We start from the raw sequence: 18,208 nt of genomic DNA, 5'->3' as shown, positions 1-18,208 counted from the left end.
GAATATATATGCTTAAGTACTTTTGTAATAAGGGCTTAAATTCCGGAGACTAACAAAATTTCATATTTCCATTCTCATATTTTTATGTTGTTAAAATGGAATAATTACACTTTTAATCAAAGTTTACTTCCTTTTCACTTTCAGTCTTAAACATTTCAAAATTATTATTTTAGTTCTACAAGGTATGGAATGGTTATTTTACCAAACAAATTTGCTATTCCATCTCTCTTTTTTTTTTTTTTTGGGATTTCATCATTTTTAAGCATCTAAAATTCTTACCTTTTTTTATTCCAAATTTGTTTTCATATATATATTTTTTTCACTTTTCAACATTAAAAATAATGAAACATCAATGTTATAAAAAATTTAAATTTTAACATAAAATATTGCACTCTAAAATCAAAGCATTTAATTTTTTAAAACCCGTAAAAATACAACAATACATAAACAGATGTAAAAGTTGCAAATGGGTACAAAACTTGATCTGTTTCTCTGCCTCTGGGTTGCAAGGTGCTTGAAATTTATGCTGTCTCATGCAGCTAACCGCGATACGTTTATAGTAAGTTCATGCTTTATTTTCAACCATGATGAGTAGTAAGAGTGACCCAACCATCTATTCTCTTCTGCAAAAGGTGAGAGGAATAACAAATAATAGCATCCACAAGCTTGGCAGGAAGTATTGATGGAGCAAGTTGTGGAATAGGATTCCAGTTTGATAATATGACTTTTGCCATGACTAATTAGAACAAATCTACCTAGAGAAATTCTGAGGGAAATAATTATTTCATTGGTAGCGTGCATTTCTCCTGAAAGTAAGGTGTATAGTATCTATCAAAGGTGTAGCTAGATGTCCTTTCCTAATGTTTCAGTCAAAATCAGGGCCCCTGCTGATATTCCAGCAAGGGCATGTGCAATGCCTTAAGAATCACTCTCTTCCACTATTTATCACAATTTATCACAACCTATCAATAATTCTCCAACATTCCAAACACACCCCAATGTGGAATTGACAGAACTTGTTGCAAGTCAAAAAAAAAGAACAATGAATAAATGCATAGGGCTTTTTTTATTTTTTCATACAAATCAGCTGCACAGGTTTGTTGCTTTCTCCTGCATATGCGATTGGCTCATGCAGGTGGCAGGAGCGGTGCAATGCTTAGTCCTACTGATATACAGGTTATAATTAGATGTACAAGTTGATAGTTGACTACCGCATAAAGTTTATATTCTTCCTTCGGATTTATACACCTTGTTTCTAAGATAAAAAGGTTTGATTCCTACAGAACTGTACATTTCAAGAAACTGTCCCTTTGGACTCTTGAATGTCCAACTCATGCTCTGCTACCATGATGCAAGAATCAGCTTCCAGCGACAAAACTGAGCTTTTATCCTTCATCAATGTTTCCTTGGGTGATGAATAGAGCATGTCAGTTGTGCATTGTACATCTGGTATTATGCCAACCTGATCTATGTCATGAAGAGCAGGTGATAGATACTTTGCAACTGTTATAAAAAGAGCAGATCCATCATGCAGCTCTGTCACACTCTGTTGCAAAAATGATTCAGCAACCATGTCAAAGAAGCTTTGACCAACTAAGGCTTAATTTAGAGTTGATAGAGCAAGTGGCCAAGTTCACTACTGAAAAATATTGTACTCGTAGAAAACTTAATTGGAGGTGTATCACTTGTAGGATAAAAAAAATGTTGGATGCTATTTATAAAGGCATACTTCATGTAAGTCATTCAACTGCATTGGGTTTATAGTGCCAAAATAAACTTCCTGACTGGTACCGATGGAAAATGAATTACCCTATTTGTTTTCAGATAATTATCTACCTTATTTAACCAATCTCCTTAGCATTGAGATGAGCAATGGCAAAATGAATTAACCTATAACAAGTGAACATTAAACATACCTGAATCTTCCCTTTGCCAAATGTTTTGTGACCCACAAGGATAGCTCGACCATTGTCATGTAGTGCACCTGCCAAAATCTCACTGGCACTTGCACTTCCCTCATTCACCTATTACAAAGGAGAGAATAATTTGTTGTTAAGAGCTTTAAAGACATAATGGAAAGTAAAATAAAACAGTTGAAAAAGGTATTCAGATTTTTCCTACAAAATTTCCAAGATTCAGCAGGAAGTTTCAAGCAGAGTGCTCCAGCTAAGCAATGAATTATATGTGTGCACGCACACACACACACACAAAAAGAAAGAACATAACAAGAGGAATTAATTAGTAAAATTTTGAATGTCAAGTATTGACACTCACAAGAACAACAAGAGGATCATGCGTAACAGCATGGCCATTGATCATGTTGATGGGTGACATATGCCCATCACGATCAACTGTGTTCACAAGAGTCTCATTCCCATCTAGCCATATCTTGGCAACATCAAGCCCAGCTTTCACTAGACCTCCCTGCACAATGATTGAGTGAAGAAACTTAAGGACAGAAATTTCATCAAAAAGATCTTAAATGCACAAAAATAGAAGTGGAAAATCACCGGGTTGTTCCGCAAATCCAGTATGTATGACTGTACACCCTGGTTTTCCATTTCCTGAATTGTATTCTCCATATCAGGAGCAGCAGTCTGTCAAAGAAGAAAATAAATGGTTTTATTAACCCTTCTGCTACTAAAATAGAAGATCAGAATTCATTATTACAGTACCATTTTTGTCACAATCACTTTTGCATGAAGAAAAAATATATAGTTATTGGTTACTACCTGTGAGAATGTTGACAGCTTCAAATAACCAGTCTTTGTTAAGTGGCCATCTGGGGTTCTATGAGGGATGACGGTACTGGATATTGATGAAAGCCTAATCAATTCACGAGGTAGTTTGACCTTCAAGCAGAAGGGCCATGTTTCAAGATTAACTGATGAAAAGAAATTCCATTGTACTTAGAATCTGGTGCTGTATGCATAATTTGGTGACTATTATTGATAATTTTCAATTTCCCTTTCTATAGGTTGGGAAGAAAATCAATAGCAGTAAACCTATAAACAAAGATGAGATTGAGAGGCTACATGTGATTATTACTTTTGCTCCTTAAATTTTGCTTCTACAAGCAAAAAACACACCATAAAAAGCATTGAACATAAAAGCAGACAATATTTTCTAAGAATTATCCAGTTTTAATGATATATGATCTTGGTTTTTACTATTTGCTTTTGCTTTATAGCAACTTTTATGAAAATAAAGAAGGAAAAGCAACAACCACAGGGTGCCTTAATAAACAATGTAGCATTGTCGGCATAATGAACATTAAAGGGTTTGTTACCTCTTTGGTACTTGAACCACGTCCTGAATCATATGCCTGGAGAACAAGACATTAGTTTTGTTATGTTAAGCAGGCTTGGCGTTTTGAGAAACCAATAATGCTTTTAGACAATCTGGCCTAGTCCTTTGGCTAGAAGAAGTAATACAAAAAAAGGAAACACTTGAGTTGAAATTAAACATAATACTGTCACTAAAAAAAGATACAAACGCTTATGGCACTTTTACAATGCTATGTTGCTTGCTTTTGGGACATAGGTAATGCAGTCAGGTTCAACTGAGTAAAGGTGTGATAAATTTCCGTATTCCACATGCTGAGGAAATTCTTTAGGAACAGATTGCTCAAGCAGGATACATTAGATTCACTATGAATGCAAACAGATTATAACTACTAGTTCATGACAAAGGGAGGGATAAAACATTGCAACTCTCACTATTTCACTCATTATTTTAAAATGGATGCACAAGCTGAATATGTCTGTGATCTTAATGCAATGAAGATAAAGATCAAAGCTAGACTGCAAATCACTAAATGTCCTGTCAAGAGAAGAAAGATCATACTTTACACAGGTTACTCAAGTGAACTTAATCTTCATTTACATTGCAGAGAATGAGAATGGATAATTACTGTGTGGAGCTTTACAGTAACCGATGTTCCAGCTTGGCCTCTAAGCCACTGGGCTGCTGCTTCACTGTCAACACCATCAAGTCTCTGCCCTGAAATCTCAAGAACAGAAACCAAAATTAAGCAGAGTTAAACTTTAATAGAAGCACAACATTGGAAAAGAAGAAACTTTGCACTCATGAATCATATCTTCAAGAAAGAAATAGAGAGTGGAAGGGGCAAGGTCAAAAGCTTAATAACATATATGTACCATTAATCTCAATCAACTCATCCCCCTCATGTATACCAGCACGAGCAGCTGGGCCACCCTCTAGACAAGACAAAACAATCTGCATAGTTTGAATAAAATTATCATTGCAATGCATGAACTTATGATTAATGCTAAAAATGAAACATCACGAGAGACATAAATTTGAATATCAAATTTCAACAGGTACAAATCAAGAAGCAAAGAGGGGAGAAAAACAACACTGTAAGAGAAATCTTTCATTGTTTAGCTGGAAGAATAGTGCAAATGAAAATTAAAAATTTGCTGGCAAGATATTTATAGTAATCAATTTTCAATGATCCTGAAGGAAACCCCCCTCATCTCCAATCTGTTATCATTAATGAACTAAACAAATTTAAATTGCTTGTCACTGGAAGGTCCTAGAGTTTCCAGGGCTCCTGCAACAGGAGGGCATTGTAAGGTTTGATATAACCTAGGTAAAGAAGACAATTTTTTTCAGGGAAGAAGTTATATATCTAAGGAGTGTCAAGAAGTTATATATCTAGCACAGGTAAGATAATGATGAAAAAGATTAAATTTATGCACCCACCAAATGACCAGTTTTCGGTTCAACACTTATGAATAGACCAACTCCTTGTAAATTCCCGTCACTTCCAATTCTAAAACTTTGGTACTCCTGAAAGTGAAAAAATTGTCATTAGATAGAGCAGTATCATAATTCCTTAACATAGATTCATCAATCGAAAAAATACTGTCATCACAAAGATTGAATAACCCTCAGAGCAACTAGTAAGGCTGAAATGACATCACATATGAGTAGCTACATCACAATTCATCATATTTTTTTAGTATCATATGCTGGCTAAACTGAAGTACCATTCACACAAGTCATAGGAAGCTGATTGTAATACCTTTGGACTGATAATCCGAGTGAAGGGATCGCCAAGAGTTGAAAGCATTCCTCTTATTTTACCATATGCTGCATCAGCCGAGTTCAAGGGAAACATTTCCACCATTGTCTGCTGCAACTTCAAATCCCAGTCTGCAACAGGATAACTCTCAAGAATTTATTTAGTCATTATACATAGTTCCTTAGTTCCTAATTAACTGACGAAAGGGACAAAATAAACAAAATATTATGTTTATATATCCCTCCCTTCCCTAAGCCTTTGTGCCAACCTACTTATCCAAAAGGAAGTTGCAGGCCTATGAGTCCCAGGACATTTAACTCTTTAAGGCACCCGAACACTTTGACAGACACAATGGCAGGTGATGTTATTGGATTCAAATTTAAGTCTAATACAACTTGGACACTAAAGCATTTATACAACCGTAATTGATTAAACATGAACAAATGAACAACATATAGCACACCAATTATAAGAAACATCCCATTTACCTTGATGATTAAATGTTGGGTCAACAAATGCTTCTCTTATCAACCCCCAGGCTTCCACAAGAGTTCTTTGCACTGTATTCACCTGTCAAAAAACCTTTAATCACTCAACAATATAACTTTAACGGTCATAAGTACCCAATTCAATGTTTAAAATACCAAACGAATCACCTCTTGAGCGCGGGAAGCTGGAAAAGCGACGATCAGAGACTAAGCAAAAGCTGGAGAATCAGCACAAACGGAGGCCAGAGCCGTGGCTGCTGCAGCAAAACCAAGGAACCCTTTTGTTATTGACTTGACCAAATCATGACCGCTGGATTGTTGTCTAGGACCCTCTGTTTTAACCGCTTGATGATGATTATGGTTATGATTATATGAACCACAGGACAACGACACACTCGATTTTTTGCTAATGCCACGATTTAGCCACGAAAATCGCCGTGAAAAGAGTGGAATCGAAGTGGGTCTTGAGGCATTTAGGAGTTCAAAGTTTGCGCTGAGAGGCTCCATTTGTTCGTTTCAGCGACTAGAATGAAGGAAATAAGAAGAAGGAATATTTTTTCGATGTGGGTTTTGTTGTTGCCCGTTACTTTTACTGGCGGTGGCGGGATTCTGCTGGAGACGGGACCACATGAATCTTATTGAGGTTTCGTGTGGCGACGGGACCTGTTGCGTTTCGTGTTTGAGTATTTATGAAATAATTTAATATTTTATTAATTTTCACTATTTATGATTGTATATAAAGTTATTTTTCTTTTTCAAATAATTACATTCTTGCCAAAAAAATTATCCTATTAAAAATATTAGGACCATTTACAAAAGTCAACACAAATACCAAAGACTGAAAATGAAATAGAAATTAAATCTTAAATTCATCAAAAATGAAATTCAGCTCCACATATTTTTATAGATTAAAAAAATATTTATTAACCAAAATTAGCTAACACATCTTTTACCAACCCAACCCAACTTAATGGGCCACTGAGGAAAACATAAAATACCATAGGCCCAATTTTATATGGCCCAGAAGCGTATCCTGGTGGAAATATGAGACAGGGGAATTAAATTTGTTTAATTATTTGATAAAATAATAGTTGATCTACACTATACATTAAAAATTATTTATTATTAAAAGTTATAATTCAATATTTTAATATTTATTAAAATATATGTAATTATTGAGCTCCACGTGCATGTGTAATGATGTGTTTTCCCTACATTTCATGTGACATCTACAAAGCTATCAAAATGTAGGTGAAATTTAGGAGAGGACAGATTTTCTACTGCTAGAAAAAGAACACTGGGAAAAACATACCTCCTCAATCGACTGCTTTGCCTGCCCTAAAAATGCTAGAGAAAGTACACCAAATTTTTTTTTTATTGGCATCAACAATTGGTAAGAAAAATGCCATAGATTCAATTGTGTTAAATTGTGATTGAAACAAAAGCCCAATTCCTCATTACTAACTACAGAAATTTTCAGCATGGAAAAGAAAATAAATATCATTTTTAATATTTAAAATTATTAAAATTTAAATTTTGATTATTAAAAATTAATAATTTAATATTCTACTAATAAATTATACTTACGTTTGACAAATAAATACCACAAATAATATTGTGGACAATGGATAGAGATGTTAATAGGTTGGGTTAAGTTCATGCTTAGTATTAAAAATTTATATATTTATTTAAATTTTATTTAATTGGTTTTTTTGAATTTTAAAATTTTTTAAAATTTTACTTAGATTAAAAAATATAAATATCAAACACACCAATTAAATTTAATTTATATAATAAAAATTTTAAAAAAATTATTTTTTTAAAAAATATAAATTCACAAACATATATTTATATAATTATAATATTTTAATTATATATAATTTATTCATACTCAAGTTTTAATTTTTTTATTTAAAACCTAACTTAAAATTTAAACAAATTTAAGAATTATATTCAAATTCATTTAATATAATTCTTAAATTTATTATCCAACCTCTTTTAAAACTTAAGCGGTCTAACCGTGGATTACACTTCAAACATGGTATGCTGTTGGAACATTAACTTGACAAAGATTTTCTTGTTGGAACCAAAGCGTTTCTGCTCGGTTATCTTTCCTTCATGGCAAAAAGGTAAGGTTTTAATTGGATGTCCCAAAGTCAAGTTTGATGAGGAAAGGCGGTATGGGAAAGAGGTGGACAAAGATGCCATCACCTAAAGCAAAAAAGAGAAAGTGTTGTTGTTTCAATTTCAATCTTCCACCCACTGAAATGAGAAAGGAAAATGGAAGATGACAACATTGTCCTCATCAAATGGCTGCTTGGGGACAAGCAAATGGAACAATCAAAGGAGAATTTTGGCTTCCTGTTCATAATTTTAGGTGCCCCATGACAGTCCATGTGTGGCTGATCTAAAAACATTTGCTTAAAAATATACATCATTTAATGATTTCATGCTTTATTGGGAACAGGGACAGTTTGGTAGATACAATATCATCATAACTAAATCAATTATTGATTGAATATAAATACTGAAAAGCTACCTGAAAATACCCCAACATAGCACTCAAAGTGAAGAATAATATCAACCAGATTTTAACCCAAAAAACAAGAAAAAGGAAAATATGTACTGTCAAACAGATTTAGGCCTCACATTAAATAAGAATGGGCCTTGGTGATCATTATTTCGGTAGGTCTTTAAAGGAACTAGTTCCGCAGTCTCCATCCTCTTATTTATATATATATATATATATATATGTATATTTTATCATTTATATATTTATATTATGTTTTATATGAAAATTATATATCATAATTTATATTGATATAAAAATATAAAATATATATTTTTTATTTTATTAAATGTATTTATGATTTTTATTAAAATTTAAATCATCACTTTCATATATTTTATTTGTATTATTTTTATATCACATTATCATATCGTGTTTTAAATTATCGTATGTAATTTTTTCTTTAAGGGTTAAAAAAAATCAAGAAGAATAAATATTAAGATTTATATTTGATGCTTATCATATTCTATTAATGGGTAAATTTGTTTTAAAATTAAAAATCTTTGAAAATAAATCTCGTACATTTTTATAATAGATAGACATATTCTAAGTTTTGAGTATTTATTTTCAAATATTTCTAATTTTTCAGATTTTCTCATTAATAAAAATACACTAACAATTTGTCCTTATAAATTATCATTGATTGACAATGTATAAAATATATATACTTACAGACTATTTATCCATCAATTTATCTTAAATTTTTATTTATGATTTTAATTTGTAGTAAATTATTACTGCAAAATTTTCATGAACTTCACTTAATTTCACTTCACTATTGTTTATAGGGGGTAGACAATTTATCTTACCCTTTCTTTTCTTTTTCATTTTTATTTTTTGGATAAAAATTAATATCCACAGATTTGGTGAGATACATATGCAGCATCTTTAATCTTTCAATCATTTTTGTTAAGCAATCTAATCAGTAGATTAATCACTAAAAAACATGTCTAAATTCATTCGCTGGATTCAGCAAATTGCCCTAACCAACACCTTGTTATGACATTAGTGCGTATTTATACACTTCTTTTAAGGTGATGTTTGCCTTTGCTTAATCATTTGAGTGAACTAACCTTTTGTGAAAAAAAAAAAAAAAAACAACAAAAAATAAACTTAGTTGTTGTTGTTGTTGTTTTTTATGGGTAGATACGATTGCCTTGAGTCATGCCTAATTCGGATCGAGCCTTGAAAATATATTGCCCAAATCAAGGCCCCATATTTCAAATTTTAAATTAATAAAATATTTTATAACACCAATATTGCAATATTCTGTATTTATTTTTTTTAATTACAATATTCAATAAAAATATATTAATATAATATTATTTAACAAAATATGATCATTTGTGGAGATGTGGCTTACTCAAAAATTGTAGATATGATAATTTAAAACACGATAAGACGACACGATATAAAAATAATATGAATAAAGGATGTAAAGATAATACGACTTAAAATTTTTAAAAAATTATAAATAAATTTAATAAAATAAAAAAAATATTTTATATTTTCGTATCGATACGAATTATGACACACGATTTTTATGTAAAATATGATATGAATATAATATTTTACACGATACGATGATACAAATTATCAGGTCTAAAAAATTAATATTTTCCAACACTTACTTTACCTATATACACATATAGACACACACAAATATATATATATATATATATATTTTTACCATGAATTTACCAATAGTTATTTTTTTTATTTTTTAAAAAGTATTTTACCTAAATATCTTCTTTTATATATTCACAGTGGTCTCCAACATTTGCTTTTCTTCTTACCTTTACTACATCGAAACAGAAAATATCACTTTTTTATTTTCGCCTTTCCTTTTCTCCTTTTTGATATACGAATTCATTCCAAGGATAGGATCCTTCTAGGAAGCTGGTGAAAGTGCTCTTTTTTATAAAGAAAAGTTCCCCCCCGTATTTTTTGCTGGTTTGTTTTTGAGAAAGATTAAAAGGTTATCTTGGTAATTAGTATTGTTTATTTTTTTTTCATGGGTCCTACGATCCATACATAATTTAATCATGATCCTCAAGGCATCTATTTAGAACTTATCATTGGTTTCATTAGACTAATAAGACTTGTAACAATTCAATAATTACGTAATATATTAGTAAAATGTTAAACTCTTAATTTTATACTAATTAGAATTTAAATCTTGATGGTTTCCACTATTTTAAAAAAATTCTAACAATAATCACTGAAATTAATTAATATAAAGATGTCTAATAAAGTAATTTAAATAAATTACCATGTGCACTTAGCATTAATCCATTTTTCTATTCTTAAGTTACGGGTTTTTCTATAAAAAATTAGAAACATATTTTTGGAATAACAATTGAATAATGTTCTTCATAACCAAACTATAAGATCACTAATTACATGAGTTATAAGATATATGTAAGAAGCATCAAAATTTTAACTTCTAAAACTTTTACTAGTATATATATTTGGATATCAAATCGACAATCATGCTTATAGGAGCACATTATCAAGTAGAGAGCTATATATATTATTAATTTCATTAAAAAAAAGAAGAAAATTGAGAGTGAACTTTCTATTTAAAAAAGAAGAAAAAAAGAAAGAAATAAACTAATTATTCTGCTAGCAACTTGAAAATTTGCATGGAATGTCCATAATTGATGAATGCACTTTCTGAGGTTTAGTCCGTGTGGGTTTGCTCCTTAATGAGTGCTCTTTCTGTCTGTAACTACGTACGTGGGGTTTGGTTTTTTTAGTTTATTAGATGTTTAATATATACTATATTACTAGGACCGATGGAAATAGGATCTTGTGTCTGCAACTACACCCTTCCCTTTGATTACTTGTGTCTGATCAAAACAGTACTTTAAATAAATCAAAAGAAACCAAAAACAAAGTGGATTAACATACCCCATTTTGATTTTGATTTGATTGGCATGAAGTAACGTCAAAATTAACTTTTTCTCATGACCTAAAGATGAGCAGAAAGAAAAGCCTTGATATGCCCTTTCCTTTCTCTCTTTATATTCCCATGCTTTCTCTCCCTTTCTCTCGTGCTGTTTGGTGTAAATTTTAGATTTTTTTTTTAAAGTATATGCTCTCTCAAATTTCTTCTTCTTCAAGTTTTTTTGCTCTATATTCCCCTATTCTAATCATAGCTACCAAAATGCAAAATACCTACAACTTGGAGAATCTCCTTGGACCCAAAGCAGATAAACTTTAGCAAAAACAACAACAAAGAAAAGGGATCAAAGAAAAGCAATTTGGTCATGGATAATGATCATGGGAAAAAGAGATCATATATCTCTTCTAGCTAGGTATAGCCCAAAAGAAGGATTTTTTTGTTTCCTCTTGTTATAATTTTTTCCTTTTTCTTTTATAATTTTATCTCATTTTATTTTATTTTTTCCTTTTTCAAAGGTAAGTGTGATTATGAGTTAAGATTATTTCTTCCCCTTTTTTTCCCCTTTTCCTTTTGCTTGTTGGGGCCTCTCAAACAAAGTTGTCTCACATATTTTGAGGGTCAGACCTACCTCAACCCCCCTTCTTGCAGTTTGGTCCATATATATATTTTTTAGGGTCATATAGTTTTTGTGGGTACGTTGCTCATCATTTCACTGAAAAACAAGTGAATTTCATTAGCTCCTTGGTGTCCATAACTTTATATATATTTTTGGTACTAAACTTTTTTTAATTAGATATATAATGGCATGCGTCACCTTCCACAATTCACCGGCCCGATTTATACTTTGCATTAGATTTGAGTAATTATTGTTGATAAAGTACTTTGTTTTTATTTATATTCCTTTCGAGAGTTTTTTGGGCTAAAATTGTCTTATGATATTTAATTCTGTCTTTTGTAACGAGCAAAATAATGAAGTTTTAACTGGCCTGAGTAAAAGTTTGTGTTTGAACTTTGAAGTGATGCTTCAGCACTTGCTGAAAAACTTTAGCAGGACCACTGAAAAATGTTATGCTGATCTGCAAATCATGTAAAATTTCCCTGGATTTCATGTTAATTACAAAAGAAATTAAAACATGGTATTCTTGTCGTAATATACCGTGAATTTCACAAAACTCATAATAATATTTTCTTTCTAAAATATTGAGAGGAGGAGATTTGGTGTCCCTATTAAATCAGAACTTGCAGAAAAAAGGTAGTGATTCGAGCCAAAGGGAAACAAAGCTGTCTCCTTTGTGTATTGGAATATGAATACAAGGCAAAATAAATAATTATTTTACATATATATGTTCTCTCATGTAGGATGCTTGGTCTCCTTGACAAGTTCATGGGAAAATGCACTATAATTTATAAAACTAATTTTGAAAAAACAGTTTAGATAATGGGAAAAGATCAGAATGAAAATAAATTACGGTGTTAGACTTGGGATTTTAAGCAACTGTTAGACAGGAAAAAAAAGAAAGAATAATGAGCTTCTGTTAACCTGCATGTGTTATCTTCTATTAAATTAAGTTCCCATTCAGCCTTTTTTCTCTTTATAACTTTAAAGAAAATTGAAAGATTTTGAAGACTTGTCTTGGGGTTAGACCCATAAAACTTTTCATTTGTAATTAAGAGGATTCTTGACAAATCATTTACGTACATGCATGCATGATCAGTTAATACGTATATAGGTACTTTAGGTACCTTATTTGTTTAAATGGTAGTGATTTTTTTCAGAGATAACATTGCAGAATAAAAGCCATGGCAGTGGAGGAAATTAAAAAAGGTGATAACACTGATATGTCTGTAGAGAGATAGCCAGAAAGATGAGTTGCCTAATGGGAAGAAGAATGGCCCCAAGGGAAGGGTAAGTGGGGTCAATATATTTTGTAGAGCAGAGCTGGTCTCCCCAGCAAAAGGGTAATGTCAATAAATGCGAATTGGTTCTAATTTTCTTAGTAGTAAACCATACGGTTTTGGTTGATCTGGAGAGTGTTATAGAGCAGTATACAAAGGAATTGGTAATCCCCCCCAAGGGCCATCGGCTGACAATATTGTGGCCTGTTAACTTTGTGGTTTTTCTTGCCTGGAGGGATAACAAGTTGTCTAGAGAAAGGGAAAATCACTTAATTTTGTGTCCTTTTTTTGTCCTCACAGTATTCTTCATGATCATTATTGTTCTTGGGAACACTTAAAAATAAATCTTAGATAATTTTTTTTTACATATCTTATATAATATTAAATTTTAATTAATTAATTGTATAAAATAATTATAAATAATATGCTCAAGTTTGAGAGATGGTCAAAGATCGATTGAAATGTCGTTTCATGCTACAGTTCATCCTTCAGAAGAGGGTGTGTATGATGCACTGTAGGGGGCATGAGTGTATGCTGTAGATTTACACAACCAACAGAGCTTGGGCTCCACGCTGTTTCAGAGTTTTTTGGCCGCTGCACCCCTTTGCCCATGCCTTTCTCACTGGAAAGAAAGCTGCCAACAAGTTCCATTCCATTTCCATCCCTCCCAAACATCTTCCAATGTATAAACTAGTAGTAGTAGGAGTAGTGTAGTACTATTATTACTCCTACACCTATATTTCAATTGTATCCTCCCCTCCCATTAATATTCCCGTATCATATTTTTACCCTTATCTTTCTCTCTCTATATCTCTATGCTAAAAGCTAATCATTTGCTTTGAATTTTCCAAGTAATAGTGAATCTCTCTTATGGTATAAGTTCCATCCGTAAACAGACACATCTCTCCACTGACCAAAGCAAAAGGGCATCATATATATGCACCCCAAAAAGCTGGTTGCAGGAAAAGCCTACCTCAACTACATTTGGAACAAAATATACTCACCAGTCTTGTTATCCAGTGATCAGCTTGCTTTATATATGTACAGCCCTTCACGACCCATTTGTGAGACTGTGGGAGTGGCGAAGACTCATATGAGGATCTGAAAAGGAAAAATTGAATTATTAAAGCTACTAAGTCAGAAAGAAAAGCCCCCACACCTATTGTCCATGCATGTATATCTATCTATATTTTCATCCCCTAAAAGTTAGAATTAGCTGAAGTGGTCATATCTTATTTCCAAAAAGCTTTACTATACTCTCTTTTTTTTTTCTTTTTAACTTTAACTTATTCCCTTAACCAACTAATCTACAGAAATTTGAACCCAAATAATATTTATCCATCCATGTTTTGTCAAAGGTCTATCACTCAATCTTTCGAAGTAGCTAGGTTATGACATCAGTGACAGTTTCTTTTTCATCTTGTTTACTGTCTTCTTATAATTCAGCCCTCTGTCTTTGTACGTATAAATGTGGTGGATGCTTTTGTATCTCAACTTTCTCAAATCATAGGATTTTCGCAGAATCTTTTTTTTTTTTTTGGATAGAATGATCTATTGGCATTATAAAAAGAAAACCCAGAAATCTTTCCCATTATTCATGAAATTAAGATCAGTCAAATCAAAACTAAAGAAGAATATATAATTGCTTTAAACAATCAACAGGACTCAGGAAAAATAACTGCACTACTTTTCCTTGTGAAACATTTCATCATTACATAAAAAATAGATTTTCCATTATCCTTTTTTCAATGAGTATATCATAATTATCGTCTAATGCATCAATAATATGCTTTTCCAACAAGGATCTTTAGTTTCAGCTTCCGTTTTCCATGTCGGTGAGTAATGGTTTAAGCAATTTATGATTATTCACCATGCATATGCTGAGGAAGATTGAAAAGCACACTGCAAAGAGAAAGAAACCACTGAAACGATCAGTTGAAAGGGAAATGGATATATATGAACTTAGCCTAACATGGATGTTAAGGGACCCTACATTAATAAGGAAACTGCAAAGGAAATTGAAACAAAAGAGGAGGAAAAAGGTAGCTTCCCCATGTAAATTGAAAACTATATATATTTCTTACTTTGGAAGCCTGGAAAATAAAGCTTTATAATTAGAGAATTAATTAACCATTCCTTCATATCATACCCTTTTTAATTTTTTTTCCATTTATTCATCACTGCATGGTCTCATTATCTTGTTCCACCTCAGATGCAGGCTCATCTTCTTCTTCCAAGCCATCGATGCCATAAGCTGCATGGCCATTCCCAAAAGCCTTTATGTGGTCTTTAAGAGATCTCTTGTGCTTGAAATCGGAGCCGCAAATGCAATACCAGAGCTTCCCACAGTTCTTCTCATGGGTTCTCCAGTCTCCTCTCACAGCAAATGCCTTGCCACATTTCCTGCACATGAAAGGCTTGATCCCATGCTTCCTCTTGTAATGTGTTTGCAGGGTTCTGAAATCTTTGAGTGGCTTTGCTCTTGGATGATCAATGTTGTTCCTGCACCCTGTTGCACAACAATAGCAAGGAAGCCTTAGCATTCCTGTTGGCTGGGTTCCCCTCAGTGATTCAGGCCCTTTCCTATACTGAGATCCATGCCCCCACATATGCATCTGCACAGAATTCAGTCAAAGAAACAATCAGTAGAAGCCAACAAAATTAAGTTATCTGTAATCACGCCAAAACCAAAATCTTGGTAGTACAAGCATATATTTGTACCTAACAAAAACAAATTAAAAGCCTCAATACAATTTTTTTGGTGTCCTTCGAAAAGTGAATGCTTTTCCTCATAGAACTCTACATTATGTGAATGAATAACATTTATATTATTTGTTAATATGTTTCCTCAAAAAAAACCTCATAATTGTATTATTAAAAAGGAATAAATTTTCTCCAGGAAGCAAAAGAAATTCCTCAGCTCAACACAATTGTGGATCGCATCCCTATATTGAGTGAAATTGAGGTGGATGAGTTTCTCGTTTTAGAAGATGAAGAAGATATCTCCCACGCATGGGATTTTGATCGTGTCTGCAATGTTTTGTTAAAAACTGAAGGTTCAATCAGATAAATTGTTGCTTAATTTGTTAAAAGCATCCCAGTTCTGAAATGAACTGCAAAAATTTCAGTTGTACGCTGCCTGCCAATGAGTAAAGCACAAACTTCAAAGTACCAAAGGCATAAGGAACATTGCCTGTGTTGTTCAATCAAAAAAAAGAAGGTACTGATCTCGGACTCAGTTCGGATCAGACCGATTTGTTCAACCCACAAAACCCACAAGCCATGCAACAAAAACAAAAAAAATAAAATAAAATAAAAGAAAAAAGAACCAGAACATATACGTATCCAGAAAATGTGTTTAAGAAAAAAAAAAAACCCATTGGATAAATCTGCTTTTATGTTTCTTCTTTAAAATCTAAGCATGGGAAAGAAGGAAAAACAAAAAGACGGTTTAAGATTCCCATCAGGCAATAAGTCACAAAAACAAAAGACTTCGGATGGAGTATTTGTTTTTTCAATTGTCTTGTTTTATGTACTAAAGAAAAGGCTTAAACAAAAGGGAACAAAGGAAGGAATTAAAGGAGGCAATCATTCAAGTAATGAAAAAACTTACTTGCATGTTGTTGTATCTATTGAAGGTCTTGCAGCAAACCGGACAAGAGAACTGTGTAGGGCCAATAAGAATCTGAGAAGGGGTAGGGATCCAATACTGTCCCTTGTTGAGTCTGTTAACCGGGTACCCAGAATCATCACCATCCCCATCTTTGTCAGTGATCTCTGAGGAAGATGATAAAACCGAAGCCAACTCTGAAGCACTAGGGCTTGGTAACCCTATATGCAGTGCAACAGTAACAGTTTCATCTTCAGCTGCACTACTGTTACTCAAGAGCAGCCGCTGACCTTCCTCTTTCCCTTTGCTCTTGTCTATATCCATGGCAGTGCAAGAATATTGCTCTTGATCTTGATCTTGATCTTGGTCTTCCACATCCTGTTCCTGCTCCTCTTTGTTATGCCTTGTGGGACTCAAGCTCAATAGTGGTAAGACTTCTCTAACAGGAGGCGAAGGAGGTGATGAAGAAGAGCTGCTGGTTTGGTAGTGGAAAAACGGGTTAATATTGCTGGCTCCATTTCTCAGGAAGGTGGTGCTGTTGCTATAGAAGTTTTGGGTATAGGAATTAGGTTGTTGTTGTGGAGGAGGAAGAGGGTACTTGAACCAACCTTGGAAGAAATTGGAGTAAGGGTAGTCAGCCATGGTTGAAAACCAACAAAACAAAGAAACAAAGAAAGAAAAAAAAAAGGTGGTTGAAGGGATAGAAATCAAGAACAGTTTGGGCTTTGTTTGATTTGCTTTTATAGAGAGAGAGAGAGAGAGAGAGAGAGAGAGAGAGAGAGAGAGAGAGAGTACAAGATGACTGAAGGGTATGAATGGTGGAGAAGAGAGTGATTAATAAAGTCCATTAACCTAACAAAAATATGTGTTAATTACTTAAAGAAAGCAAAAGGGAAAGATATAATCACCAAAGTGAAGACCCAAAAAGAAGAGGTGTAACTGATCTAGGCAAATACCTTTAATGGCCATTTCTTGGTAAAACTTGGATTTCCAGTTAACCGAACACTAAATTCTTTTACTACTTCTTGCCTATTTGTTCAACTTAATGACTTGAATGCCCTTCATATTCTTTCCAAATTACCCACAGTGGCTAGAAAGAAAACTTGCTGATGCTGCTTCGGAAGCTGGACTTGGCTGCGGGCTACAAATTCTTCGGTTTTTATTTGGCTAATTTTGCTTAATCATATGTCAAATTTAAAATGTGTATATTTTTTCTTGTTATTTTGTAATTTGAAAATGTTATGAAACCAAGCAAGTGAAGGACTTTAACAGCCGGAAGCAGTAAATTAAATAATTATAGCATGTATATTATTTTAAGTATCAAACTTAAAATTAATTGACAATAAGGAGATAATTCAATTTGAATATAAAACTATAAAATTTTAAATATTCATTAGACGTGAGATAACATCATACTAATAGGTTACGTGATACTAATAGGCTATGTGATAGATTTAGATGTGGGTATAGATTTTAAAAAAATAACAGAAAGAAATCTTGACTTTGATACTATGTTAAACATTTAACTTAAAATCAATTAGTAGTAAGTGGATGGGCCCAACCTAAATATACTTAAAACTAATTGACAGTAAATGACGAGGCCCAACTTAAATATATTTAAAACTATACTAACATACCCCATTATTTGTAAGCGAAGATGGAAGAAATCTTTTACATGATAAATTTG

General features: G+C 32.6%; 2 protein-coding genes across 5 annotated transcripts; both read right to left on the bottom strand.

The window, feature by feature from the left end:
• Positions 1 to 452: 452 nt before the first annotated feature.
• On the bottom strand, positions 453 to 6,152 carry LOC111311537 (carboxyl-terminal-processing peptidase 3, chloroplastic-like). Of its 4 annotated transcripts, none has more exons than XM_022910992.2 (12): positions 5,707 to 6,152; positions 5,539 to 5,632; positions 5,051 to 5,181; positions 4,729 to 4,815; positions 4,161 to 4,239; positions 3,914 to 4,002; positions 3,290 to 3,325; positions 2,733 to 2,852; positions 2,511 to 2,597; positions 2,275 to 2,424; positions 1,917 to 2,024; positions 1,027 to 1,546 (listed from the first exon to the last, which is right to left on the bottom strand). In XM_022910992.2, the coding sequence occupies exons 3-12, from the start codon at positions 5,153 to 5,155 to the stop codon at positions 1,295 to 1,297; spliced, it is 1,113 nt and encodes a 370-aa protein (XP_022766727.2). In that variant the 5' UTR covers positions 5,156 to 5,181; positions 5,539 to 5,632; positions 5,707 to 6,152; the 3' UTR covers positions 1,027 to 1,294. The 4 variants fall into 4 exon arrangements, with proteins under 4 accessions (XP_089613778.1, XP_022766727.2, XP_022766725.2 ...); XM_022910990.2 differs by having other exon boundaries at positions 5,539 to 5,620; XM_089757652.1 differs by lacking the exons at positions 1,027 to 1,546; positions 5,707 to 6,152 and adding an exon at positions 453 to 623 and having other exon boundaries at positions 5,539 to 5,620.
• An 8,362-nt stretch (positions 6,153 to 14,514) lies between these two features.
• On the bottom strand, positions 14,515 to 17,298 carry LOC111310904 (zinc finger protein WIP2-like). Its single transcript, XM_022910278.2, has 3 exons — positions 16,525 to 17,298; positions 15,061 to 15,526; positions 14,515 to 14,813 (listed from the first exon to the last, which is right to left on the bottom strand). The coding sequence occupies exons 1-2, from the start codon at positions 17,161 to 17,163 to the stop codon at positions 15,089 to 15,091; spliced, it is 1,077 nt and encodes a 358-aa protein (XP_022766013.2). The 5' UTR covers positions 17,164 to 17,298; the 3' UTR covers positions 14,515 to 14,813; positions 15,061 to 15,088.
• Between the last annotated feature and the right edge of the window lie 910 nt (positions 17,299 to 18,208).

This window comes from Durio zibethinus, chromosome 1, assembly GCF_047325235.1.
Source record: "Durio zibethinus cultivar Kanyao isolate XHJ-2024 chromosome 1, ASM4732523v1, whole genome shotgun sequence".
Taxonomy (NCBI): Eukaryota; Viridiplantae; Streptophyta; class Magnoliopsida; order Malvales; family Malvaceae; genus Durio; species Durio zibethinus.
This window is presented reverse-complemented; position numbering and strand designations above follow the sequence as displayed.

Excerpts from the sequence above, each read along its gene's own strand:
- LOC111310904 (XM_022910278.2), bottom strand. The coding sequence starts at position 17,163 with ATGGCTGACTACCCTTACTCCAATTTCTTCCAAGGTTGGTTCAAGTAC. Across the intron at positions 15,527-16,524 it reads ATAGATACAACAACATGCAA|ATGCATATGTGGGGGCATGG; the intron begins GTAAGTTTTTTC and ends AATTCTGTGCAG.
- LOC111311537 (XM_022910992.2), bottom strand. The coding sequence starts at position 5,155 with ATGGTGGAAATGTTTCCCTTGAACTCGGCTGATGCAGCATATGGTAAA. Across the intron at positions 4,816-5,050 it reads CTCGGATTATCAGTCCAAAG|GAGTACCAAAGTTTTAGAAT; the intron begins GTATTACAATCA and ends TTTCACTTTCAG. Across the intron at positions 2,598-2,732 it reads AGCTGTCAACATTCTCACAG|ACTGCTGCTCCTGATATGGA; the intron begins GTAGTAACCAAT and ends CTTCTTTGACAG.